Source organism: Trachemys scripta, chromosome 6 (genome assembly GCF_013100865.1).
Source record: "Trachemys scripta elegans isolate TJP31775 chromosome 6, CAS_Tse_1.0, whole genome shotgun sequence".
Classification (NCBI taxonomy): domain Eukaryota; kingdom Metazoa; phylum Chordata; order Testudines; family Emydidae; genus Trachemys; species Trachemys scripta.
In genome coordinates, this window is record NC_048303.1 from 83,858,766 (window position 1) to 83,886,482 (window position 27,717).

The 27,717-nt window shown below is 41.1% G+C and overlaps 1 protein-coding gene across 1 annotated transcript; it reads left to right on the forward strand.

Moving 5' to 3' along the window:
- The first annotated feature begins 213 nt into the window (after nt 1-213).
- SLC35D2 (solute carrier family 35 member D2) lies at nt 214-25,662 on the forward strand. The gene is made up of 11 exons (XM_034774175.1): nt 214-402; nt 1,327-1,413; nt 4,963-5,030; nt 7,562-7,633; nt 8,674-8,742; nt 10,012-10,114; nt 11,929-12,021; nt 15,848-15,915; nt 17,071-17,149; nt 24,208-24,290; nt 25,022-25,662. The coding sequence occupies exons 1-11, from the start codon at nt 382-384 to the stop codon at nt 25,107-25,109; spliced, it is 831 nt and encodes a 276-aa protein (XP_034630066.1). The 5' UTR covers nt 214-381; the 3' UTR covers nt 25,110-25,662.
- The last annotated feature ends 2,055 nt before the right edge of the window (nt 25,663-27,717 follow it).

Here is a 27,717-nt window from a genome sequence, read left to right on the forward strand (position 1 = left end):
TTCCATTGAAGTATCTTTGCTTTGGGCTGAAGCCAATCCACAGGGTGGAGAAATAGGCGCTTTTTTTTTTTTAGCAGCCAATGTATGTTTCTGCAACATTTATACAGCCTGTGATGTATTGCATTTTGGGGGGTAGGGGGTGGGGGGAGGAAATTGCCTTTGACTAAAATAGTGCAAGATTACCTGGGACTTCAGTGACAGTTGCCGGTTGCTCAGCACTTTTGAAAATTTGGCCAGTCATGTAGGTATCTAACATGGATTTAGACACCCATTTTTGATAAGATTGGCCTAAAGGAATAGGAACCCTATTGCTTCCTCACACTTTTGTTGTTGTGGTATGTGCATTTATAGTTCTCTTTTCTTTTCAGATTCCCATCTCCAATGGTTCTTGGAATTGGACAGGTATGTTCAACAATAAAACTTAATATACTGTAGTTAAGATTGATAATGAAATTAAGTGCTTTCATCTTAGGCTACGTCTATACTTACCTCCGGGTTCGGCGGTAAGCAATCGATCTTCTGGGATCGATTTATCGCGTCTTGTCTAGTTGCGATAAATCGATCCCGGAAGTGCTCGCCGTCAACGCCGGTACGCCTGCTCTGCGAGAGGAGTACGCGCAATTGACGGGGGAGCCTGCCTGCCTCGTGTGGACCCGCGGTAAGTACCTTGTATTTCGAACTAAGGTACTTCGACTCAGCCACGTTATTCACGTAGCTGAAGTTGCGTATCTTAGTTCGAACTGGGGGGTTAGTGTGGACCAGCCCTTACAGTGCAATAATACTGTTATGGAAGAAATCACTCTTCCTCACAGTTTATCTTTTTTAACAACCTGGAGGAAATTAGGATCCAATTCATCCCTTATGGGGGAAAACCCATGTAGAGGACTGGAAATGCTACAAACTTTCTCTTGCAAAATTCAATCAACAAGATGCTCAGCCCTCAAAATCTGCTAGTTCCCAGGATCCGTATGGATCCCAGGGGATCCACTGAAGACCTGGGATTTATGTATGGTGGCACTGTCTCTGCATTCCCTCATAGTTTTCTCGAATTCCCTTGCAGTTTGCTAATAAGGATCCACATAATTTTTGTTCTTTGACTACAGAGGCCAAGGGGACAATAAAGCTAAGCACAATGGTGTAGCGGGAGAAATCTTTGTTAAAGAGATATCTAATCATATGTCTACACTGGGAATGATAAGAGTTGATGACTCAAAGAAGGAATGGGTGGGGAGAATAGAGCCCAAGAGGGAAACAGTTATTTTATATGTAAGTTTAAAATAGCGTTTGGCTCTTACATTGTGTCTTGCTTTTCTTTTCTTTTTTTAGATGGCAACCACCATACTTATTCTGTATGTGTCAAAATTAAATAAGATTATTCACTTCCCTGATTTTGACAAAAGTATCCCTGTGAAGGTATGAAAAGTCTGGATTTTGAAACTAAAAGGAAATTATTCCTTTGTCAATAGTCTTCTTACTGTGGTTTTTCAAAAATGTTTTCTTTGGACAGAAGGTACAATGGAAAAAATTGCAAACATTCTGATTTTTCCAGATGTTCCACGAAATTTTGATTTTATATCTTTATTTTATTAATTTGTTGTAAGTAGATAATTTAATTTCAATATAACAATCTTGCATTTTATAGAGACAGAATTAAATTGCAGTTTGATTATATAGTTTGTGTTTAGCATGAGAGAGGATGCATTTGAGACGGTAGTGTCTAACAATAAAATTATCTTCTCAGATCAGCCCCACAGTTTGACTCCAGTATTCCGCAGTGGGAAAACACTATTATTATTATTTATGTGTAAACAGGACCCATTTTACTACATGCACTACATACACATAGTAAGAGTGCTTATAGTCTGAAAAAACAAGACAAAGGTAGGGTGACCAGATGTTCCAATTTTATAGGGACAGTCCCGATTTTTGGGACTTTTTCTTATATAGGCTCCTATTACCCCCTACCCCAATCCTGATTTTTCACATTTGCTGTCTGGTCACCCTAGACAAAGGATAGGAGAAAGGATCTATTATCTCAGTTTGTCATACTGGGAACGGAGGCACAGAGTGAATAAGGCACTGATCCTGCAGTGAAATGCACATAGGCAGACTGTTGCATCACTGCAGAATGCCATGGGACTTTGGATGGGTGCAGAGGTCTGCCCGTGTGCATCGTTTTGCAGGATCAAGGCCTAAATGCTTTGCCCAAGGTCACACAGGACGTCTGGGTTCAATTCCCAGCTCTTCCATTGATCTCTTCAGTCCCAGTCTGGTACCTTAATTACAGAACCATCCTTCCTATAGGGCCTAAGAAGTTTTACCATGAATAGACCTTACAACTAAAGAGCCTGATCCCATGAGCCCTATTTACATGGAATTCCCATTGAAATCAATGGGACTTCTGTATATAGAAGTCTTGCAGGAACAGCTATGACCAGGGGGGACACCTGTCTCAGTGGGTAGGTTGGTACTAAGGGGCAGTAGCGCAAATCTCAGAAATGTATTGGATCCTTGAGACCATCTTTTTCCCCATCCAAACTGCTCCCCACATACATTCTTTCCATGCTGTACCCTTGGTACCAGGCATTCCTTTTATATTTTTCAATATTAATGCTTTGGAGGTTTTCTGGGACTATATCTTGAGCAATCGGTGTTGCAACATTTCAGCAGTTATTTACCAGCCGAAATACCAGATTTTCCTAGTCTCAGCATGTCAGTTGCATTTATATTTGTTGATTCTTTTACTTTGTAAAGTGTGTTTAGGCTGTAATTAACTGTAGCACAGTTAGACTCCCTTTCACTTTCAAGTTCTCTTATGTCACTGTGGCTTCTCATTCCCAGCATAGAGTATTCTAGCATTGCTCTTATCCATCATGCTGTAGGAGAGCCAGAGGCCACAAAATGAAATAAAAAGGCCTCCTGCTAAATGCCAAGCACTCTCCGCCCCTCTAGAGTTGAGGGTGCTCAGCAGTTAGCATGATTGGACCCACATTTGAGATGGAGAATCTTTAAATTGCAGATAAATTTAATCTGAACTTTGAATTTGAGACCTGAGCCTGCAAACTGCTGATTTCAGTGGGAGAAGCTCTCAGTATTTGGCTTTTGTTTGGCTAATTTTTCACTGCCCTCTGGGATTGTGCAAGGTGAGCTGCAGTTGTCTGTGGTTTTTCACCATTACAATAAGTGAAAATATATTCTCTTTTCCATTGCACTAAGTTCCATTTTCACCCCATATCTAAAGTTCTCTTTCTGGATAACGTGCTGAGGCAGGGGGTTGTTATTACTAAATGTTTGCAGGGTCATGAGAGATTTATAGGCTATAAATAAACTGTCGCTTTTTTCCGCCTCCGTCTCCTTTGTTCTTCCCTTCCACTTGAGAGCAACTATTGCATAATTTAAAAAATAAAATGTTCATGTCTATATGCTTTTGTCACATAGAACTTTAAAAGCACAGAATTCAGTGTCTCTTGGGGAACACACACAGCAACATCAGGCATGTTGAGACATGTTTTTCCCCCGCCCCATGCCGGTCCAGCTCTGCTAGCTCATGCAGAGCCAGGCCAGAGCTATGGCTCCTCTCCATCCCCTCTGGTTACCTCTGTTGGCTTTAGACTCCCATGGTCTTTCTGTGTCAGGGATACATAGCTCCTTGCATGCTCTTTTCGGGCTAGATGCAATCTGTTGTTATTTGTTTGTATTGTGGTAGGGCCCAAAGGCTTCTGTCAGAGTCATAGGGTTGTCAACTTTCTAATCACACAAAACCGAACACTCCTGCCCCGAGGCCCCGCCTGTGCCCCACCCCTTCTCTAAGGCCCTGCCTCCGCTCACTCCACCCCCCCTCCCTCCATTGCTCGCTCTCCCCCCGCACCCCACCCTCACTCACTTTCATCGGGCTGGGGCAGGGGATTGGGCTGGGGGTGGGGTTGGGTTTGAGGACTCTGGCTGGGGGTGTAGGCTCTGGGGGTGGGGCCAGGCATAAGAGTTTTGGGGTGCAGGAGGGGGCTCAGGGCTGGGGCAGGGTACAGGCTCCAGGAGGAAGTTTGGGTGTGGGAGGAGACTCCGAGCTGGGACGGGGTTGCGGTGCAGAGTCCTGGCAGTGCTTACCGTGGCTCTCAGGAAGCGGCCACCAGGTCCCTGCCATGAAGCCCCTAGGCACATGAGTGGCCAGGGAGGCTCACGCTCCTAGGTGCTGCCCCCGTTGCTCCCATTGGTCATGGTTCCTGGCCAATGGGCACTGAGGAGCTGACACTAGGGGAGGGGGCAGCGCCCGGAGTCTCCCTGGCTGCCCATACGCTTAGGGTCACAAGGACCTGGTGGCCATTTCTGGGAGCCGCGTGGAGCTAGGGCTGAAAACTGGATGCCTGGCAACCCTACAGTGTCAGGACCACATTGTTATAGGTGCTGCCCTAAAGGGCCTACAATCTAACCTAGCCCTAAACATTTAATTTTTCTTTTCAGCAGTGTGTATAGTTTATATTATTGTTCACTAAGACTCCTCAATAGCTGTACTTAAAATAATCTTTTTCTATACATAGTAGTATATGCTCCTCTGTGTACTCTATTGTGTCCTTACAGAAGATCAGTCGTGCTTTCATTCCACCTGCTCAATTGCTTTCTGTTTTAAATCTAAATAAAACCAGTAGGTCTAGGCTAATAATCAAGTATTAATTTTGCAAAAGTGAAACCAGTCAAGTGCTGAGTATTTCTTTTTTAACGTATATTGGGCCAGATCCTCAGCTAATGTAATTCATTGTTGCTCTATTGGAGTCAATGGAGCTATGCCAATGAACACCAGTCAAGGATCTGGGTTTGATAAAGTCAATGGATGTGAGGTTCTTTTCCCCCCCTTAAGAAAAAGAATCTGTTTTAGGAATGAAGGAATTTTACACTATTAAAATAACTCAAAGTTCCTCAATAGTAAAGCATAGGTCTAATGTGAATTGTGCTCTGACTTTATTGCAGTTGTTTCCTCTGCCTCTGCTTTATGTTGGAAATCACATAAGTGGATTAACAAGCACCAGCAAACTAAGGTACAGTAAGCGCAGGTCGTAGCTAGACCATTTGGTTTTTATAATTTTATTCTTGTAGGTACAAAGTATAAGGTTCAAAGTAATACCGGGGACTTAGCTGCACATTAATTTTAATGGATGATGTATGACTAAATCCCCTGCACTGCTTTTCAAATCTCAACCAAAGCAGCTGATCAGTTTACAATCTCTGTGCTGCCTTTAGGAGAGATTAGCATGGTCTGTACCAACAGAGAGTGTGAATGCAGTTTCACTGCATAGATGAATGTGTTTGTTAAATGTTTTCCTTTCTTCATGTGACTGGCCAGCATTCCATGGGTAGCTCAACAAGTGGGGTGAAACCTGTAAGAAAAATGCCTTTACGTGCATATGAATAGTTTTGAGATCTATGGTGAAAAGCCCTATATAAGACCTAGATATTTATTTATTTATTATTTTCCTTTGTATACAAAAGTCTTGCATGAGTTACGTAGAATGGTACAGGGGAGGGATGGAATTCACATGTAGTAGGAAGGGCAGGCTGTGGACAGGACATACAGAAGGCATACATACTTACATTTTCTACTCCATGGTGGTTGCCTTCAAACTAGGGGTGCAGGTATAAGGATTATTGGCAGGACTGAGATGACCTAGGATCTGCTATATGAATTGAGTGACTGAGCTCCCTGTGGAAGGGAATCAGAGGCAGCATGGTTGTAGTAGCACCTGAGGCTGCAGTAGTGCCCAGGGAACAATTTCCAATAATATTATACTGGAGGGTCCCAAACTGTAGTCTATGGAGCTGGGGCTGATGGTCCTAATTTCCAGCGGAGAGAAACAGAATACACATGAGAGGGAGATGAAATGAAGAACAAAAGCAGGGGTTAAATTTTCTCCAATAAAACTATCGCTTAATGCATGGAAGACAACTAAAAACCTCAAATACTTTCCTTAATTAACTTTTCCTTGTGTAAGCAGTAGGTTTGTTTACCCCCCGAATAGTATTCAGTTGTCACTGGGAGGGGAAGTGGTCTGTGTGACCATAAATGGGCATGGCAAGTGTTCTGTGAGAGAACCTCTGGTAAAATGTGGACCACACTTTGAAAAAAACATGAAAACCCCTATCATAAACCTTTCTGTGTTTTTACAGTGTTTTAATTGTAAATTAAATTAGATTAAAATTAGGAATTAAAAAGAGTTTGGATGTGTGTTTCATACATTTGAGAGGCTTTGGTGGTGTGAATATATATTGCTTTTTTCTTTTTAAGATAACAAATGAATTTTCTATAATTTAAAGAGACTGAGGACCTGATTCTGAAACCCTTTATCCATGGTGTGTAGCATGTAATCACCAATCGCCCAATTAAAGTGACATGGCAATTTTCCAATGTGACTGATCCTTTTATAACTGTTGTATGGCCTGCAACAATATGGTATTTAATAATTAATTTGCTCATGTGAATTTGGAATTGCTTTAAGCTCACCAAAATCTAACAGTGAGTATTGTAGTTTGGTTCACAAATTATTTTGAAATACAAAGGTATTGGTCTATTATAATTTCAAATGCAAGACACCCATCTCCCACTGCAAAAGTATACTTTTAGATTTACTCATCACAATTTTGCGCCATGATTTCATATAATAACATTAAGGAATACTGCAGTGTTTTAATAGTTAATATGTAATTCACCATATGGAATTTTCCACATCTAGTTTTTGAAAGAATATGTCCTGAAGACAAGATATAGATGTATAAATCCAAGATTTCAGTGAGTTGTAAGCCTGAAACTAGGATTTGTATAATTTTTTAACATGATCACTAGTCATTACCTTGTAAAAGGGATTAATTGGTCCAGATGGCCGAGGTGTCTAATTTCCAAAACATCAGCTGCAAAGGCATTATCAATAAACACACAAGATCCTATAATGCATCATTCTGTGTATCCTAACAATCTGTTATTCAAATGCAACAATTTTTTGTAATAGACAGGGTTACTACCGACTTACATGATTCTAGTATGTTCCATCTTTTTGGTTTTATTTCATTTTTTAAATACAAAACCTGTTTGATGTTAAGCACAATCCCTTGAATTATATTTCTTTTATTCATTTATAGAGCCACATTCACTGGTCATATTTAAACTTTATAATAAAGGCCCTCATTATTTATTATAACCAGGATTTCTACAGAAAACATCAATTCAGAGGGGCTGCATTAGGTAGAATTTGAAAATGATGATTTCTATTCCTTTTCCTCTTTTCAAACTCTGAGGAGCTTTGTAACAGGTAGCCAAGTTTAGTTTGTTTTGAAAAATTGGCAGAACCCTTTATTTGCAGTGATTATGTTATCTAATCTGACTCTGGTGTCAGACTGACATTTTTATGTGTGGTAACAGGCTGAGAATTCATTTTGCTATCTTCTTAAGGCTAGTCTATTTAGTTCATCTTCTGCTTAGTGAATTTAGGTAAGAATTAAGCAAATAAAAATGCTTTGCATTTTGACACAGTGCTTTGATCATTTTTTTTCTTTTTTCTTTTTTCCTTTTTTTGGACAGTTTGCCGATGTTTACAGTGCTCAGGAAGTTTACCATTCCACTTACATTACTGCTGGAAATCATCATACTTGGGTGATTTTTGTTTGTTTGTTTGTTTCATTTGCAAAATACCTTTTATTTTATGTCATTACCAAGTGGAGGATTTGTGGTATTCAGTCAGGATGTTGCATGGCTGATTTTCACTGATTAGAAAAACTCAGAGAAGAGTATAGAAACTAGTTAGAATTTATTTGTGGAAATAAAAAAAATATACATTTTTGTGGATCTAGGACAAAATCCGCTCACCTTAATTCATATGAGTGAGTCCAGTGACTTCACTTTGCCTGAGTAACATAAGTAGGGTTTGGTCCAAATTGTTGTTTGTTAGGCTAAGGTCTGCTCTTTTTAGACACCAATCCTGCAAACTGCTCCAAACAGGCAGAGCCTTGTGCCCACATGGAGCCCTGTGGAAGTCAGTGGAGCTATGCAGGAGGCTGCTCATGCAGAACAGCTTGGTGGGTTGGGCCTTAAAATGTACTTGCTCAATAAGGCAAAGTGGGCATCTACCAGTCTGTGTAAACAGCATTCTTTGGCCAAATTAATTAAAAATAAATCAGTTGTTTGGTATAAAAGAAATTAGAGTTGTAATAACCAGCCCCAGAATCAATAGACCAAATCACACTGTCAGTTACACAAATGCCACCCCATTGAAGACTGCGGTTGCATTAGTGTACCTGAGGCAGACTTTGTCCCACTGTCACCAGCATTGAAACATATTTTTCTTGGCTTTACTTTGGAAATTATCTAGCAGCAGAGGACTTTTGACAATTTGTGACCCTGTTTATCGAGCTATGTTTACAGAACCCAAAGTATTAGAGCATTAGCATTTTGTTACAATAACAATATCTCAAAAAAGACTATATTTAAATTATGACAAGATTAGCAAAGTAATCTTACAGGCAGAACTCTCCTTGATGTCAGAAAGAACTTTTCCTGCTTAGGGCTACCAAGATTTGTCCTTCTGTTAGCTTTTTCCAAATACTAATTGTTTTTGAAGCCTTTTAAATGGACTGGAAGCCAGTTAGTTTCTCTTCTAATATTCTAAATATGGACTTGTCTAATTTTTGTTACAGGAAACGATATTCACTGGGTATTATAGTCAGCGTATTTACCATCATTCTTGGGGCTTTCATAGCCGCTGGGTAAGGCTTTCATTTCTTCTCATTAAGTAATGTTTGAAGTTTATTTTTTTCTTTGTTATTAAGGGGCAAATCTGCCCCTAGATGAGTGCAAATCCTATTAAAGAAATAAATTAGAGAAGAGATCTACTAAAGTGGAGGGGGGGAGGATCACAATCATATAAGGGCAAAATCTAGTTCTTACTGAACAATGTTTCTGTTATCTACATTTTTACTAGGTTTTGCATATACATGCTAATTTAAATAACACAACAAGCCAAAAATACACAAGAGCAACTGTTTTTCCTTGATAAAATTCTAAATATAACATAATCAAACATAAGAACCCTCCCTCCCCCCGCCAATCCTTGAGAGAAGGTGGGTGGTCTGTTGGTTGTCATGTAATTAGAGTAGGCAGTGTTCATAGTTCATATAATTTTGGAGAAGTTTAAATTTGAGATGGATCACTTTAGGAGGGGCACGGGCGGCGGAAGCTGTATTCTACTGTCTCCTCTGCCTTTCCTGTTAGAAAATTATTTTATTCGGATGGAATTCCATAAGAAATGTAGCATATTTTGGTTAGCTACATACAAAGTATAAAGCAGTTAGGTATAGTTCAGTGAATAATTTCCATCTGTCATGAATTTAATGTCTCCACCATCATTTAAACAAATTGCCCTATTTGAGAATAGTAACCAAACAAAACTGAAGAGACCCTTATTTCCCGTCGGATTCTACTTATAAAAATTGGTTAGATTCTAAACCATAGTTACTGCTTGTGTGAAAAAGTTCAGTAAGTATTGGACATGTTGTCAGGACTGAGCTAGAAGGAAAAACAGGGCAAAAGTAGAATGGAACAGTACTGACAGTCCTTTATTGCATGAATTTCTGTGAAGAGCTGAATTGTTTGTAATATTGACGTTTGTGGAAATGTAAAATAGTTCAGCGTACAAAAAAGACGTAGGGCAAAACCCTGAATTTGCTGGGGTTTTCCAGGTTTATATTCGTGTGTGTGTATATATACAGTAACTCCTCACTTAAAGTCATCCGGGTTAAGTTGTTTTGTTGTTACGTTGCTGATCAATTAGGAAACATGTTCGTTTAAAGTTGTGCAATGCTCCCTTCTAACGTCATTGGCAGCGGGGAGCCCCGGGACCTTTAAATCCCCGCCGGAGCTCCGGCAGCTTAATGTCGTTTCACTTAAAGTCGCATTTTTTCAAGAACATAACTACAGCGTTAAGAAAGGAGTTACTATATATATATATATATATATATGTATTTTTTTTCCCCCAGATCAGATCTCTCTTTTAATTTGGAAGGCTACACCTTTGTGTTACTAAATGATATCTTCACAGCAGCAAATGGAGTATACACTAAACAGAAAATGGATCCAAAGGTAATTTTGTGGTGATCAGGTTGAACTTAGTCATTTTGTGCATGTGATAAAGGAAAGTCATCTACTGTGACTTCTTGCGTACGAGTGGGGTAACACCAAATTTAACAAAGAGAGTCAATTTCATTTGCCTTCATGTTCCAGTTAATATACATACTCTAATATAGATTGGCTTAGGGAGAAGCTGTTAGGAATTTCTCAGCCCACGCATGGGTGAGTAACATGTTTGATTTTCACTCAGTTTAGCCTCTGAGGCAGAGTGTAACATAATCTTGTTTTACCAAAGACGGAAAAAATAAACTTCACTTTCCCAAAAAGTAATTCTATCCCGAAACTAGAGTAAAAGCAAAATGTGTTTACGATATCATGCATATCTGGAGGAGAACAACTTTTTGGCCACAAATGATCTTTATCAAAGCAAAAGATTATATAAAATGATGGGAGTGATGTTAATCTCAATCCAATTCTTAATAGCCAAGTGTTTTATATCACTAAATGTGCCAACTGTTGTGGTGATGCTGGTATAACAGGTGGCTTTGGAGAGCCCCGGAACTGAACGTGCATGGAAAATGAACCATCTTGCCCCAGTGGGTGGTCCCACAAGAACATAGCATGTAATTAAGGACTTTGTGGAAGGTTGCCTCTTTCCATGCTGTACCCCCCTGGGTGGTATTGTGATCACATTAAGCATTTAATATCAATCATTTTACACTTTTTTTTCCAAACTAACAAAATCTTTGAATTTTACTCTGTTATTTTTTAAATGAAACCATTTTGGAGTTGTAATTCTTGTTTCCTTCAGTTTTTCTTGCATTTTTCTAATGCAGAAATGACCAAAACAAAATGGTGCAAGAATAAACTAACACAAAAAGAACAGATTATGCACTAACTCCTTGTAATTCAAGAAGCAATTTGCTCTCCAAAACAAGAAGTGCTATGAAGCTGGCAGGCTTTATTGCTTTAAGCACCAAGCATTAAACACCTTGGGTGAAATCTGGCCCTACTGAAGTCAATGGGAGTTTTACCATTGACTTCACTGGGGCCAGGATTTCAGCCCTACAATGGGTATATGTCCTTTAGTAATCAAAGAGGTCAAACTGAACCTATTCTGTACATTGTACTCCATCTATTTCTGCAGAATTTAAGCTTTCATTTTACAGCAAAAATTAAAACCCAGATATTTGGCTACAGTCAGGGACCACACAGTGTTGCTAAAAGGTGACCTTTGCATTCCCCTGATTCTTGGCTTCCCCTGTACCAGGCAAATCCCCCAACAAAATATTCAGCAGCCTTAGGATTGCTCTAGGTTACATCAGTTGCCAGTGACTCAAAGCGCTCCATATTACCTCCCTGGGATCATCCCTTTTCTCCTCGTCACACCCACTACACCGGAGCTGGGGAGGTGATGTAGGAGCCAGTGTGTCAGCCCTACACTACTGAAGATTTACCCTATGCTAGATGTGGTGAGTTGTCTCATGAACAGCTATGTCAGGCTAAATCCTTCAGCTGTGTGACACAAAGCAGTTAAAGATTTAGACCTAACTGAGTTTCTAACTGTATGGTTATGGATATATATGTTTGAATGTGAACCAGTGCAGTGTTGCTTTACTGAGTCTGCAGACAGGCTAACTGAAATGTTAGTTCAGCTCAGTGTTTAGTTTTGAAACCCAATGGTAACAAATTTGTCATTTAAATTGTACTGCATGAAGTTTTTCACATTCATAAATAAATTGCCTGAAGGGATGTTGGTTGTTACAGGGATGTTGGTTATTATCAAATGGTCCAGGTTTACAAAAGGTGTGTTTCATTTTTCACAGGAGCTGGGAAAATATGGAGTCCTTTTCTATAATGCTTATTTTATGGTGATACCCACAATGATTATTAGCTTCTCCACTGGAGACCTTCAGCAGGTGAGCAGCACCGTTAGACATCTCACACTAGTACACTTCCCTAATTATTTTAGTTATTTTGCTGTATCTAGAGTTCCTCGGAACAAAATGCTCTAGCGCCATTCTCCAAACTTAGGGCCACATTCTGCCCTGAACTACATCCCCGTGCGATCCTGTTAATTTCATTCGGCTTGTACATGGTGTTAGTCCAGCTATGTTCTGGCCATGAATTTTTCAGCCAGCTAGGAAGATTTTTTTTTTTCAATGTAGTGAAATGATGAGTAATCACATTGTAAATTCACTTTCCCACTTTTTCTCCATGATAAAGAACAAATAAAACTACACTAAGTAGCACAATAGTCTTTCCTTTTTACCTTTTCCCATTACAGTTAGAACTTTGAGATTACTGCTCTCAGTATCTCTCATTTTGACTCTCTACATCATGGGTTTTTACAAGGCACCTTTCCCTCTGTATTTGAGGCCAGCATTTGGATTCAATATAGCTTGGGCTTTTTCTTCACCAGAAAGATCCTGCAAACCCTTACTATAATTAGTGGTCCTTAACCATAATACTAGTCCTCTGTCAGTCAGTGTGCAAAACTTACTAATGACTAATGAATAGCAGCTGGAATTACTTACAAAATAAGGCCCAAGCTGTGTCATGTGATTTATGAGCTTTCAGTTTTGCCAAATGCTCTAAAATGAGGCTGGGAGTAGCCAAAGCAAGCAACTTCCATGCCATCTATTCTTCTATCAAAGAGAGAATATTCAGAATTAGTTAGACCCAATCCCCACTTGTGACCTACATATCACTTAGTTATAAGCTCATGATAGCTCAGTGGCCCTTCATAGATAATTATAGCACATCAGTGGAGGCAGTGTTGCACAGTGGATAGAGCACTGGAGACCCACTTTCTATTCCTGGCTCTGCCACTGGCCTGCTGGATGACCTGGGGTAAGTCACATTGTCACAGCTTTGTGCCTCAGTTTCACCATCTGTAAAATGGGGTTAATGATACTGACCTCCTTTGTAAAGTGCTTTGCGATCTACTGCTGGAAAGTGCTATATAAGAGTTTATGTATTATTTATTTATTTATTTATTTATTATTCATTATATTGTTCTTTGCTGCATGTTGTTGGGCACTTAGTTCTTTGTGACATTCATATTGGTGAGTTCTTAAAATTCTGCAGTTACCTGGAACATTGTCACCCACTACAAATATATTATGGCTTAGTTCAGTCCTTTTTGCAAAACATCATCTTGTGGCTTCAGTCCAGTGAACCCGTGTCCCCATCACAAAAAACAGAGCTGCCCCCTTAGTTGGCAGTCTCAGTGGAGGCTAAGCTTATGTGGTTATTGGGATTGAACTGCTCTCTTACACTTAGATATGATCCCTGTAAGGCAGGGTTGAGGCATTTTGATGGGAATGCATGAGGAAGTCTGCTCTGCTGCAGTCTGCGCTATGCTTGTTGTGCGAATAAATCAAGGATTTCATTGTGCTGGGCTGTTGCTCTGGCACCTTTCACAAGCAATTTCATGCACAGTTTATATTCACAAATGTATCATGGCTATTGACAACACATATTTGTACCTATTAGAATTAAGTTCCAATACTATGAATAGGAGACACCTGTATAGCTGACCCAGCATGATGAATATTTACTTCAAATAATGGAAAATGCCATGGTAATGTAGAAACATTGATGAATAATCTGTAGATTAAGGGAGATACCTGTTTTTACCTGGTTGTCATGTAACAATTTTTTGTTGCTTTGGTGCTACATTACAAGGTTTTCTGCTGTAATTCAGCATGGGCACTGTGCAGTCTGTGCCCTGTAATGAGAAGAGACAACCACATGCCAACCAAAATATTTGTGTTCAATCTGTGTGGAATGGAAACTGTTCCCACTCCCGCTGATTCATACAGATCTGGTAGAGTAAAGCATCCCATAGGCTGGCAGTGAGGAAAGGGTAATCAAGGAGTGTCTTGTTATTAATTTGTCCTTAACACAGCTGGCTGATTGTTAGTGGAGTATGAACTAACAAAACAGAAATGAAGTGTCTTCAGTAACTGTAACAATCATGATTCCAGTTTATCATCAATGTTAATGCAAATGAATCTTATTGACACATTTAGTAGTGACTGATATGTGCATTTTTTGTTTAGTTGTGTTTCTTCCCAAGGAACAACCTTCAGAGTGATATAGGAGCCTTTTGTTTGACTAGATACATGAAATTTTTCAGATACGGAGTAGTCCTGCCCTTGCACACTGGAAACAAATCTTGATAACATAAGCGAGTGTTTTGATCTCCCCCATACACAATTGAGTATTTTTAGGGAGCAGAGTAAGGGCTTCTTTTCACCTCAAAGGCAAAAACGTGTGCACTTCCAAGAAAATATTGTCCAACACCCATATGTGAAAGTGGTAGAAAAATGAGTGTTCAGTATAACTAGCCCTCCCTTTCATACGGCTATGCATAATGGGTGTTGATAGGACAGAAGATCAAACAAACTGTTGTTAATCCTCAAAACAGCTACAGCTAAGAATCCAGACAAGTCACTTGGGGGGTCTGATTTTCAAAAATGTAGAGAGGTCAAATTGCAGTCCTTCTTTGCATGCACATTTACCATCTGTGCCCAGTAACTGAGAACTGCATGTAAACAAGGCTAGCAGGTGCCTGCCTGCTTGTATGTGCGTAAATTCCTGCTTTGCATGCAACCTGCAGTAAGTGTGCTTGTAAAAGATGTGGATCTTAACTCCACTTATGAAAACCAAGCCCTGGTTTACATCTATAAAAGATAGCATAAAAGAGGGTGGGTTATTTTAATAGTTGAGGACGTTTCCAAAGGTAAAGGTTTTTCCCTCTCTAAATTATACCTTACTGTTTGATACTGTTGCTCACCCCCCAACAAGACAATCTGCATGCTGAATCCTGCAAACACTTTCTCATACGAGTGGTTCCATTGAATTGTCAGTAATCCTTACCTGGGTTGAGTAGAATGGGTCTAATTAAGTGAATAAGGATGATTTGCACGATAGGGGCTATAGTCTCTTCTATCCAAGGATCTCCTAGTGCTTACAAATTTTAGTCACAAAACTCCCCTGTAAGATTAAGAATTATCATCTCCAGCTGTACAGGCAGAAATTGAGGTCCAGGCAGGTTAAGTGACTTGCCCTGGGTCATATCAGAAGCCTGTGGCAGAGAGGGGACTAGATCCCAGAGCTGCTTATATCTAATCTCATGCTTGAAAACCTTCTAAAAGACACATTCATTTGTAAAATCTCACTGAAAAGAAGGATTACGGTCTGATCCTGTATCCAGTAATATCTGTAGCAATGCTCCCTTTGCTTTCAGTAGGTGCAGAATTAGGCCCTAAAAGCTGTGAATATGCAATACATTGATATAGAATAGGTGTCTTTTCTGGAGAAGGTTTAATTCTTTATCCTTTAACTAGTTTTAGTGTAAATTCTAGTTTGTTGCATATTAATGATATGCACTATTAGGCAACAGCATCAATGAATGAGAGTTCAAACCAAGATTCTGGATAAAGAATTATTCATTTGTTGCATAGTGTTTGCAATATGCAGTCTAATGTGACTGCTCTGTAAAGATTGCTATACCAGACAAAATTAAAGAATATGTTACAAATCAATTGTACTGTTAGCCTGCTAAATGTATAAATCTGTCTCCCAGGTGAATATAAACCCTCCATAATTCTAGCATGAATTGTAATCAATTGTTTTTCTTATTTTGGACATTTTCATTTTAACAATGTTTCCATGAATGTATATACCGTATTTAATTATACAGTATTTAATTGCATATTTCTTTCTTTTTAATAGGTCACAGATTTCAAGCACTGGACAAATCTTTTATTTCTCTTTCAGTTTCTTCTCTCCTGCTTCTTGGGGTAAGAAGGCAGTGATATATGAAGAGATTTTGGCAGCAATTTTATTTCATCTCTCAGAAATGTAGTTAGGTAGAAAACAAAAAAAAAATACTCAAGATAGTTCTCTGGGAATTTCTAGGAGAATGTACTTCATTAAAATGTAAGATGGTAAAGCTCAGGAGATTTCTAAGAATGTGGAATATGATCAGAACACTTGCTGGCATTTTTTTTTTTTTTTTTAACTGTGGTGGTCAGAAACATGACTCTAAAATGTCAGATTATATGATCTTATTGCACTAAGTTTAATAGATTGCATATTATTTAGGGTAGGGACTATGTTTATTTATTCTTTAAAGCACAATTCAAGTGCTATACAAATGATGAATATGAATAAAACACGAGCCTTTGCTACAGTTAGCAGAGCAAATAAAAATATAGGAAAGTGAGCTGGATTCTATTCTGTCTCACTGCATCTCCAGCCAGTGTCAAGTAAGTACACATAACGAAATTGGTACTACTGGTGGTGATTTAAAAGGCAGAGAAGATGCAGCCTGATGTGCATCTCGGGTGGGGCTTGCACAGCTGACATTTATAAAAAATCATTTTTAGACTTGTAATCTGAACAAATTTGGGATGGGAGTCATGAAAAGAAACTAAACCCTAATCCTACCATATCTTTTTCAGAGCTGTTTTTTCAGAATGCTGAATGTACTTCAAAGGAACCAATAAGTTTGAGGACTTCAGTCGGGCTTTGATCATGCAAGGTCCTGAGCACTTCAAAGTGTTTCTGAGCATCCTTGACTCCCATTGGTGTTAATAAGAAACAAGGATGCTTAGCACCTCTTAGAAGCTGTCCGTGCCTTGAAGGGTAGGACCTAGGTCAGTTTAGGGGTAGTCCACAACCTATGGACAGAGATATAGAGATTGTGTTTCTAAAAGAAGCTATAGCACAATTTAACACTAGAAGTGCTAATGTAAATCTTACTATCCTGGGTCACCCTGAAGTAGGGCCATTCAGTATTGTACTTAATGTAACCCAGTGTCAGTCATATGTTTTTTACTTTAAAAGTCATAAACCTTTTACTTTTGATTTAACTGGAATACCATTGTATAATGTTGAATTGTTTAATAGATTCATGTGGAATGAATTTACTAAGATTTGTTTCTTCGCCTTAGGTTTCTCTTAATGTATTCTACAGTCTTGTGCAGCCATTACAATTCTGCACTTACGACATCAGTGGTTGGTGCAATCAAGGTAAGTGGTAGCAGGAAAAAAGAGTGAGAACACTGAAATAGTGAAGAATATTCAGAACACGGTGAAGAGTATTCAGTCACCAAGTGTCTTGCTGATGTTGTGAGTGTATGTATGAGCTGGAAACACAACAAATGGCTAATCCATGTCTTGGTGGCAGTGCTACATTTGCCAGTACAGGAGATCCACATTAGGAGAATGAGTATAATTTCTCCCAGGACTAAGTGAAGCTCAGATGTATTGTAGAAATGAACATTACTCCGGCCTTCCCTGCTTGATAAAGCTGCACTGGTGTAATTAAAGGTGTGATTTTAAACTGATTTAGTTAATCTGATGCAAGCTCCTGTTTGAACACATTTATTTCAGTTTGAGTGACTTATTTTGGTTTATCTTAAACCGATTCCTAATTCACTTAAGATAATACAAACAAAGCATGGTTTAACTAAACCAATTAAATAAATTAAATTAAATAACAAAAGTGCAACTCCCTCATGTAGATAAGGCCTGAGTGTCCATGTGAGACGGTCACTGACTGCACAATTGACTCCTCTTGCCAGCCAATTCATGGAGGAGAACACAAGAGTTGTCAAATGAAAGAAGAGTACTGGTTTAAAAAAAAACAAACTGGTAAAATGGTTCTCAGTCTGAACAAAGGAGAGAAGATCCTAAGCATCTCCTCTAGAATGGCCTTGGGTCGGACTGGATGCAAAAGCTTAGAGAAGCCCCAATTGGATGGCTCCAACATGTTTAAATTTGTCAAAGGAGCATTGAAGTCGCTGTCTTCTGAATGTTTTCTTTTCTAATTCCTGCAAGCATTAAAGTGGAAACCTTATCTCTCAGCTCTGATCCGTGCATTGTTGTTTTAAATTTTGTACATTTGCCCTGAGACATCGGGATAGGGCACATTACAAATCGGAAAATAACTAAAGAAATGCGGATCATTACAGGCACAATAAAATCAATGCTACAGACATTGCTTTCTATACTGGTTCACATATATCCACCCCAAATTTGAAGTGACATAAGAATCCTTTAGGCGTTTCGTCATAAACAAGGGAACAAGGGTCTTCCAATACATGAAGACCCAAATAACATACCAAAATTTGGTCAGTATAATAATGCCTGCATCTGTAATTTTCACTCCATGCATCTGAAGAAGTGGGTTTTTTACCCATGAAAACTTATGCCCAAATAAATCTAAATAAATCTTTAAGATGCCACCAGATTCCTTGTTGTTTTTGTGAATACAGACTAACATGGCTACCTCCTGATATTGAAATTCTGACTCAAATCTACTAAATCTTTTTGGCTTGCACTGTAAGAGCACCGAAGACTTGGATTTTTCCTGGAAAATCACTGTTGAGCATGGTGGAAGGATGCCAAAGTCCTGAACAAACACTTAATCAAGGACCCAGTGGCTTTTCACTCCCCTAGGAAATATGGTCCACTTTGAATCGCATCCACACATCACAAGACAGATGCTCCTACCTTCCCCATAAATGGGGACTGAGTTACAATCCTATTTGTGACTGTAGGGAACACATAATTAATTAATGTCCCAAATGATCTGATCCTGGTGATATCTCTGCCATCCATTCTACATCACATGAAGCAATTAATTGGATTGCCAGTTGAGACTTGGACAGCTAACATTTCTGTTGTTAAGCCACACAAAAGAAGACAACGACTAAATAAAAATAGCATAACTAATTTCTGAAAGGTTTTTTGAATGTTGAAAGGCACTTTGTGACTGTAACTCCTGATAGAAATGAGGTCATTGACCGAACTAGATGCCAAAACCTGTGAAACAAAAGTGTTGGCAAACTGAGCACAGTACATAATACCTTTCCAGGAAAAAAAATCATTTTTTGAAACTTAATTTTTTTTTTTTATTAAAAGATGTGTCCATATTGACCTACAGCCAAATGGTCTGACTGCCTTTTAATGCTGCAGAGCAAAACACTGAACCTTGTAGAAGAACAATAAATAATTTTTAATTTTTTTTTAATTATTTTCCAACACTTCCTCCCCCCCCCCCCTTTGGAGGATATGAGACCTATTTTCAGGAAATTGGAGGTGAAATGAATCTTAGGGTATGTCTACACTACGAAATTAGTTCGAATTTATAGAAGCCGGTTTTATTGAAATCGGTTGTATACAGCCGATTGTGTGTGTCCACACAATACAATGCTCTAGGTGCTCTAGTCGGCGGACCGCGTCCACAGTACGAGGCTAGTGTCGACTTCCGGAGCATTGCACTATGGGTAGCTATCCCAGAGCTATCCCACAGTTCCCGCAGTCTCTGCCGCCCTTGGAATTCTGGGTTGAGATCCCAATGCCCGGATGATGCAAAACAGTGTCGCGGGCGGTTCTGGGTACGTGTCGTCAGGCCCCTCCCTCCCCCGTCACAGCAACGGCAGACAATAGATTCGCGCCTTTTTACCTGGGTTACCTGGGTTACCTGTGCAGACAACATGGAGCCCGCTCAGCACAGCTGAGCTCACCGTCACCATATGTCCTCTGGGTGCCGGCAGACGTGGGACTGCATTGCTACACAGCAGCAGCTGCTAACTGCCTTTTGCTTCCCCTTCCTCCGTGAAATCAATGGCCTGCTAAGCCCAGGGTTTCCAGTTTAATCTTTGGGGGGACCATTCTGTGTGACAGTTGTTTGTGTTTCTCCCTGTTCCTGTACCTGTACGCCATGTCGTCACTCGGCCCTCCCTCCCTCCCGCCCTCCTTCTCCTGGTCCATCAGATACTACTTTCGCGCCTTTTTTCTGACCAGGCGCCATAGCTAGCACTGGGATCATGGAGCCCGCTCAGATCACCGCGGCAATTATGAGCACTATGAACACCACGCGCATTGTCCTGGAGTATATGCAGAGCCAGAACATGCCAAGGCGAAACCCGGACCAGGCGAGGAGGCGATTGCAGCACGGCGACGAGAGTGATGAGGAAATTGACATGGCCATAGACCTCTCACAAGGCACAGGCCCCAGCAATGTGGAAATCATGGTGTCACTGGGGCAGGTTGATACCGTGGAACGCCGATTCTGGGCCCGGGAAACAAGCACAGACTGGTGGGACCGCATCGTGCTGCAGGTCTGGGACGATTCCCAGTGGCTGCGAAACTTTCGCATGCGTAAGGGCACTTTCATGGAACTTTGTGACTTGCTTTCCCCTGCCCTGAAACGCCAGGATACCAAGATGAGAGCAGCCCTCACAGTTGAGAAGCGCGTGGCGATAGCCCTGTGGAAGCTTGCAACGCCAGACAGCTACCGGTCAGTCGGGAATCAATTTGGAGTGGGCAAATCTACGGTGGGGGCTGCTGTGATCCAATTTGCCAGGGCAATGAAAGACCTGGTGATAGCAAGGGTAGTGACTCTGGGCAACGTGCAGTCAATAGTGGATGGTTTTGCTGAAATGGGATTCCCAAACTGTGGCGGGGCCATAGACGGAACCCATATCCCTATCTTGTCACCGGAGCACCAAGCCACCGACTACGTAAACCGCAAGGGGTACTTTTCAATGGTGCTGCAAGCCCTGGTGGATCACAAGGGACGTTTCACCAACATCAACGTGGGATGGCCGGGAAAGGTACATGATGCTCGCGTCTTCAGGAACTCTGCTCTGTTTCGAAAGCTGGAGGAAGGGACTTTCTTCCCGGACCAGAAAGTGACCATTGGGGATGTTGAAATGCCTATCGTGATCCTTGGGGACCCAGCCTACCCCTTAATGCCATGGCTCATGAAGCCGTACACAGGCAGCCTGGACAGGAGTCAGGACCTGTTCAACTACAGGCTGAGCAAGTGCCGAATGGTGGTGGAATGTGCATTTGGACGTTTAAAAGCGCACTGGCGCAGCTTACTGACTCGCTCAGACCTCAGCGAAAAGAATATCCCCATTGTTATTGCTGCTTGCTGTGCGCTCCACAATATCTGTGAGAGTAAGGGGGAGACCTTTATGGCGGGGTGGGAGGTTGAGGCAACTCGCCTGGCCGCTGATTACGCGCAGCCAGACACCAGGGCGGTTAGAGGAGCACAGCAGGGCGCAGTGCGCATCAGAGAAGCTTTGAAAACGAGTTTTGTGACTGGCCAGGCTACTGTGTGAAACTTCTGTTTGTTTCTCCTTGATGAACCCTCCAACCCCCCCCCCCCCCGACCCGGTTCACTCTACTTCCCTGTAAACCAACCACCCCACCCCACCCTCCCCTCCCCTCCCGCTTGCAGAGGCAATAAAGTCATTGTTTTTTCACATTCATGCATTCTTTATTAGTTCCTTACAGAGGTAGGGGGATAATTGCCAAGGTAGCTGGGATGGGTGGGGGAGGAGGGATGGAAAAGGACACACTGCATTTTAAAACTTTAACTCTTATTGAAGCCCAGCCTTCTGATGCTTGGGCGATCATCTGGGGTGGAGTGACTGGGTGGCCGGAGGCCCCCCCACCGTGTTCTTGGGCGTCTGGGTGAGGAAGCTATGGAACTTGGGGAGGAGGGCTGTTGGTTACACAGGGGCTGTAGCGGCGGTCTCTGCTCCTGCTGCCTTTCCTGCAGCTCAACCATACGCTCGAGCATATCACTTTGATGCTCCAGCAGACGGAGCATTGCCTCTTGCCGTCTGTCTGCAAGCTGACGCCACCTATCATCTTCAGCCCGCCACCTCTCCTCTCGTTCATGTTGGGCTTTTCTCATCTCCGACATTGACTGCCTCCACACATTCTGCTGTGCTCTATCAGCCTGGGCGGACATCTGCAGCTCCGTGAACATCTCGTCCCTCGTCTTACGTTTTCTCTTTCTAATGTTCACGAGCCTCTGCGAAGGAGAAACATTTGCAGCTGGTGGAGGAGAAGGGAGAGGTGGTTAAAAAAGACACATTTTAGGGAACAATGGGTACACTCTTTCATTACAAGGTCGCATATTTCGGCTTGCAGGCAGCCATCGTAGGCCACAGTGTTTTGGCTTTTTTAACCTTCTTAACATGTGGGAAAGGTTGCAAACAGCAGCGCATTTCCCATATCAAGGATGAATTGGGTTGTCCATTTAAAATGGGGTTTCAATGTGAAAGGAGGGGGCTGCGGTTTCCCGGTTAACATGCGGCACAAACACAAGTAAACCACCCCCCCCCCCCACACACACGATTCTCTGGGATGATCACTTCACCCCTCCCCCCCACCGCGTGGTTAACAGCGGGGAACATTTCTGGTCAGAATAGCAGGAACGGGCGCCTCTGAATGTCCCCCTTAATAAAATCACCCCATTTCAACCAGGAGAGCTTTCTGGAGATGTCCCTGGAGGATTTCCGCTCCATCCCCATACACGTTAACAGACTTGCTTGCTTTTTTTTTGTAATGTTTACAAATATTTACAAAGTTACACTCACCAGAGGTCTCCTGTGTGCCCTGAGGGTCTTGGGTGAGTTCGGGGGTTACTGGTTCCAGGTCCAGGGTCACAAACATATCCTGGCTGTTGGGGAAACCGGTTTCTCCGCTTCCTTGCTGCTGTGAGCTACCTACAGTACCTCCATCGTCATCTTCCTCGTTCCCCGAACCGTCTTCCCTGTGTGTTTCTCCAGTGAGAGAGTCATAGCACACAGTTGGGGTAGTGGTGGCTGCACCCCCTAGGATCGCATGCAGCTCCGCGTAGTAGCGGCAAGTTTGCGGCTCTGCCCCGGACCTTCCGTTTGCTTCTCTGGCTTTGTGGTAGGCTTGCCGTAGCTCCTTAATTTTCACGCGGCACTGCTGTGTGTCCCTGTTATGGCCTCGGTCCTTCATGGCCTTGGAGATCTTTTCTAATACTTTTCCATTTCTTTTACTGCTACGGAGTTCAGCTATCACTGCTTCATCTCCCCATATGGCGAGCAGATCTCGTACCTCCCGTTCGGTCCATGCTGGAGCTCTTTTGCGATCCTGGGAGGACTCCATCACGGTTACCTGTGCTGATGAGCTCTGCGTGGTCACCTGTGCTCTCCACGCTGGGCAAACAGGAAATGAAATTCAAACCTTCGCGGGTCTTTTCCTGTCTACCTGGTCAGTGCATCTGAGTTGAGAGCGCTGTCCAGAGCGGTCACAATGAAGCACTGTGGGATAGCTCCCGGAGGCCAATAACATCGAATTCCGTCCACACTACCCCAATTCCGACCCGCAAAGGCCGGTTTTATCGCTAATCCCCTCGTCGGAGGTGGTGTAAAGAAACCGGTTTAAAGGGCCCTTTAAGTCGAAAGAAAGGACCTCGTTGTGTGGACGTGTCCAGGCTTAATTCGGTTTAACGCTGCTAAAGCCGACCTAAACCCGTAGTGTAGACCAGGCCTTAGAGTATGTCTTCACTGTGAGAAAGAATGTGTTCTTAACTTAGGCTAGCTAATCCATGTTAGCTAACTCAACCCTAAAATGGCAGTGAAAACACGGCAATTTAGCTTTTAACTCAGGTTAGCAGTGTGAGTTAGAGCCTAAAGGGGAGGCTGGCATTGAACTTGAGCTTCTAGCCCAAATTACAGGCTGAGTTGCTGCTGCATCTTCACTGCTATTTTAACCTGAGTTAAGAACACACCCTTTTGCAGTGAAGAGGAACCCTCCTTATATTGCAAAAAGTAGCATCCATTTTTTTGGGGTGGGGAGGGCCCAATTTGTGCCAACAGTTGAATAGCCAGTGCAAATCTGAATGCCAGCACTTCTACACAATTGCAGATGTAAATTAAGACACTATAGACACAGATGCTGAGATTTTCACCTGAAAAAGAGAGGTTGGGCTCAGCTGAAAATGTACCCTGCAAAAAAGGTACATAGAAAAGTATTAAAGAAATAGTCCTTGGAATTTCTGGTCCTTCAAAAACATTCTACCTGAATCAGCTTGTAGTGAATTGTTCATATTTGGGAAAATTGATGATTGTTTATTATATATTGTTTTTACATTATCGGTAAACTTGCCACACTGTGAAACTGATTTTAGTAATAGTTTTTGAAAGGACAACAGCTAAAAACGTTCAAAAGCAAATTAACTTGATGACATCTAAGTTCTCAGAGGCTAAAATTGTTTAGTAAATGCATGGCTTTTGATTTCTTTTCAGAATATATCCATTGCTTATATTGGAATGTTGGTTGGTGGAGACTACATATTCTCTATATTAAACTTTATAGGGCTAAATATTTGGTAAGTGGAATCTGACTGGTCTTCATTTGGTAAAACTGAGAAACTATTCCTTAATGAGCACTAGTTTGTTTTTGTTTCAGTTGGCCAATTTGGCTGAGGTAATTTTGAAACCTGTGGCTGGGCAAGTGCTATATGTTGCCTCAAGATGTAAAATGAATTAGGATCAGTTCTAATTTTTATGTCTATTTATGTTTGTTTCTGTATATTTATTTTGTCATATTAAGATTGTAATTATGTAGATATACCTGCAGTTTTACTACTAGGAGCTGCAGCTCATTAGTTTTTATGAGGAGAGCTGGGTCTTGTCAGTTTGGGGATGAGACATCTAAGGAAACTCCAAGTATTGCAGGAAATGGGAATGTTGATTCAATGAGATGTGCTCATCCCTGTGACTTGTTACTGAATCTGTGTGCCAGGATGGTGTACTTTCAGTAGGAGTAATCATTTTTCATTTCCAGTTCATAAAATCTGTTGTGTTACTTGCATCCCACCCCATATGGGTGCTATAGAGTGGTTATTTATTGATTTCCCCCTTCCCCCGTGTATTCAGGGCCAGATTCTCTGCTCATGTAAATCAGTGTAGCTCTAAGCTATATAAATTTACACCAGCTGAGAATCTGGCTCTCTGTCTGTAAAGCACTTTGAAATCTTTTGGAAGGAAAGTTGTTATATACATATCTGATTTTTGTCAGCAAGTATTCCTGACCCTGTGTCTGCTCTCTCTTCTTTAGCATGGTAGGAGGACTGAGATATTCATTTTTAACATTAAGAGACAACAACAAGCCTAAGCAGCCTACAGATGTAGAAAACACATCTTGATTCAAAGAGCTGGCAAAAATGAATAACGTGAAAGGCAGTGAAGATGCAAGCTCACTAAACAGCACTGCCATGAAGTTAATCAAGCACATGCAGCAGGAATGTATCTGAAATGAGAAAACTACCTCAGTTACCATTGCGTGCACACATTGAATAGGCTCAGAAGTGTTCTTACACACAGTGTTGCCACTTATTTTTGTTTTATTCTTTTACACCAAGACTGACTTATAATATGGGAACATCTATCCAAAGTAATTAGCTAGTTGTGACTGTCTTTATTCTTCTTGCCATTGACAATATTTGTACTCAGCCAAATCTTAAATTTCTTACTCAGTTTTCATCAATTCTTGTGAGGCAAAACTCCCACTAAAGACAATGGGGGCTTGATTCATTTCTGTCCTGTACCTTGCAGATTTTTTTACACCTACAAAGAGGGTGTACAATGCTACCAAATCAAAATGGTTTTACACCCACTTTGCACTAGTGTAAATGATTGCACAACTGGATCCTGGCTCACTACAAAAGCAGTTTTCCCTCTTTTGGTATTGACACCTCCTCATCAGTTATTGGGAGTGGACCACATCCAATCTGACTGAATTGGCCTTGTCAACACTGGTTCTCCACTTGTAAGGCAACTCCCTTCTCTTCATGTGCCAATATATTTATGCCTTTATCTGTAATTTTCACTCCATGCATCTGAAGAAGTGGGGTTTTTTTTACCCACGAAAGCTTATGCCCAAATAAATCTGTTAGTCTTTAAGGTGCCGCCAGACTCCTCTTTGTTTTTGTGGATACAGACTAACACTAACACCTTCTGATACTTGGATCCTGGATGTTTGTCCTGGATAAGGAGTGATTGAAAACCGAATAAGGAACTCAGGGTACAGCCCAGTATGTTTTGAATAAGGAGTCCTCTCTTATCTTACCAAATCTCTGCTTAATTCTTCCAAAGAAGCTATCATTCTCTGTGGTATCACAGTCTGTTGCCACAATCATGATTGTTTTTTCATCAGTGGATTTTTCTGACTTTCTGCTGGATCAAATGAAAGGAAGAGATGGGCAGTGAGAGAAATATTTATTATTTAAAGCGAAATACCTTGGCTGATTAGCCAGTACTGCATGGAAAAATACAAGAGAGACCAGAAAGGTAAATTCATTTCTGTTCAGGTATGCATACCTAGATATCAAAGGTTCCCCTCTGCACATTGTTTGTCAGTGTTTAGCTTGGAACACTGCACAGCAAATGCTACTACTGTGTGCTGACTGGAGCAGAAAAAAATGAGTGGCACACTGAAGACTGACTTTATGCAATAATATTTCATTGATGCAGAATTGTTGATGTCCCACAGTGTGCCATGTACAACATGATAGCTGAAATCACCTAGAATTCATCTGGTTTTGTTCTGTACTCTAAACTCAGGCTGTGTTCCCAAAGATTCACTGAGGAGGGGAAGGATAGTCCAGTAGTTGAAGTACAAAACTTGAAATTGGGTGATCTGGGTTCTGTTCTTACTTCTTTCCATAGATGTTGGACAATAACATAATTGCTGTCTGTCTCAGTTTTCTTATCTGAAAAAGCAGAAAATATATATTTACCTACATCACTGGGTGTGTAGTTAAGTTAAATTAATCAATCTTTGCAAAGCATTTGATCCTCAGATGTTGCCATAGGAGTGTACAGTGATTATTATTGTTAGGCTTCTCAATTTCAGATACACACAAGCCAAGTTATGATTTTCTGTTGAAATCATGAGATGTTCAAGTTTCACAAGGTTTTGACATAGAACCAGGTAGATCTGGATAGTATTGATTGATTGAGTTTCAATTTGAGGTTTGAGCTTCAAACTCAGCAAAAATTGGGGAGTGCAAACCCATGTGGACCATAGGAAGTGGTATTCTGGGTCAGCAGCAATGCCTATGTAGTTCAGTATCCTCTCTGACACTGGCCAGTACCAAATGTTTCAGTGGAAGTTGTCAGAATCCCACAGTCTGCAAATGTGACATATCTGCCGGTCTCACCCTGATCTCTAATAGCTAGAGGTTGGCTTAAGCACTGAAGCACAAGGTTCCTAAATTTTTGTTGTCATTAATTATAACTCTGGATATTCTTGATAGCCATATAATTATCCCCTCTCTTTTTGAATCTTAAGTTCTTGGCCGCAGTGACTTCCTGCAGCAAGAAGTTCCACAGCTTAATCAGGTGTTGTGTGAAAAAAGTATTTCCTTTTATTGGTATGAATTTCTCACCTTTTTAGTTTCATTCACTGTCCTCTTGTTCTCATGTTGTATTGTGAGATACGGAGAACAGAAGCCCCCGATCTATCTTCTCTATACAACTTGCTCTTTTATACAGTATAATTCCAATTATCCAAATACCCTTTTTCCAAAATCCTAGTTTATCCGAATCCACGGTGTGCCTCCTCCACCCCCCACGTAGCCCTATGTTAGTGAATCACCCACTGATAAGTTCTCAATTAGCCTCTTAACATCCACTAGCACTACTCAACAGCTTTATATTTGTATAGTGGTTCTTATTGGTTACTACAACTAGTGAGATCTAATCTTGTTTGCGCAGCTTGGCAGGACAATGTAAAAAAATATATATATATCT

Coding starts and splice junctions, on each gene's coding strand:
- SLC35D2 (XM_034774175.1), top strand. CDS start 382: ATGGTTCTTGGAATTGGACAG. Junction 8,743..10,011: donor GGGGCTTTCATAGCCGCTGG/GTAAGGCTTTCA, acceptor TTTTTCCCCCAG/ATCAGATCTCTCTTTTAATT. Junction 15,916..17,070: donor CTTCTCTCCTGCTTCTTGGG/GTAAGAAGGCAG, acceptor TCTTCGCCTTAG/GTTTCTCTTAATGTATTCTA.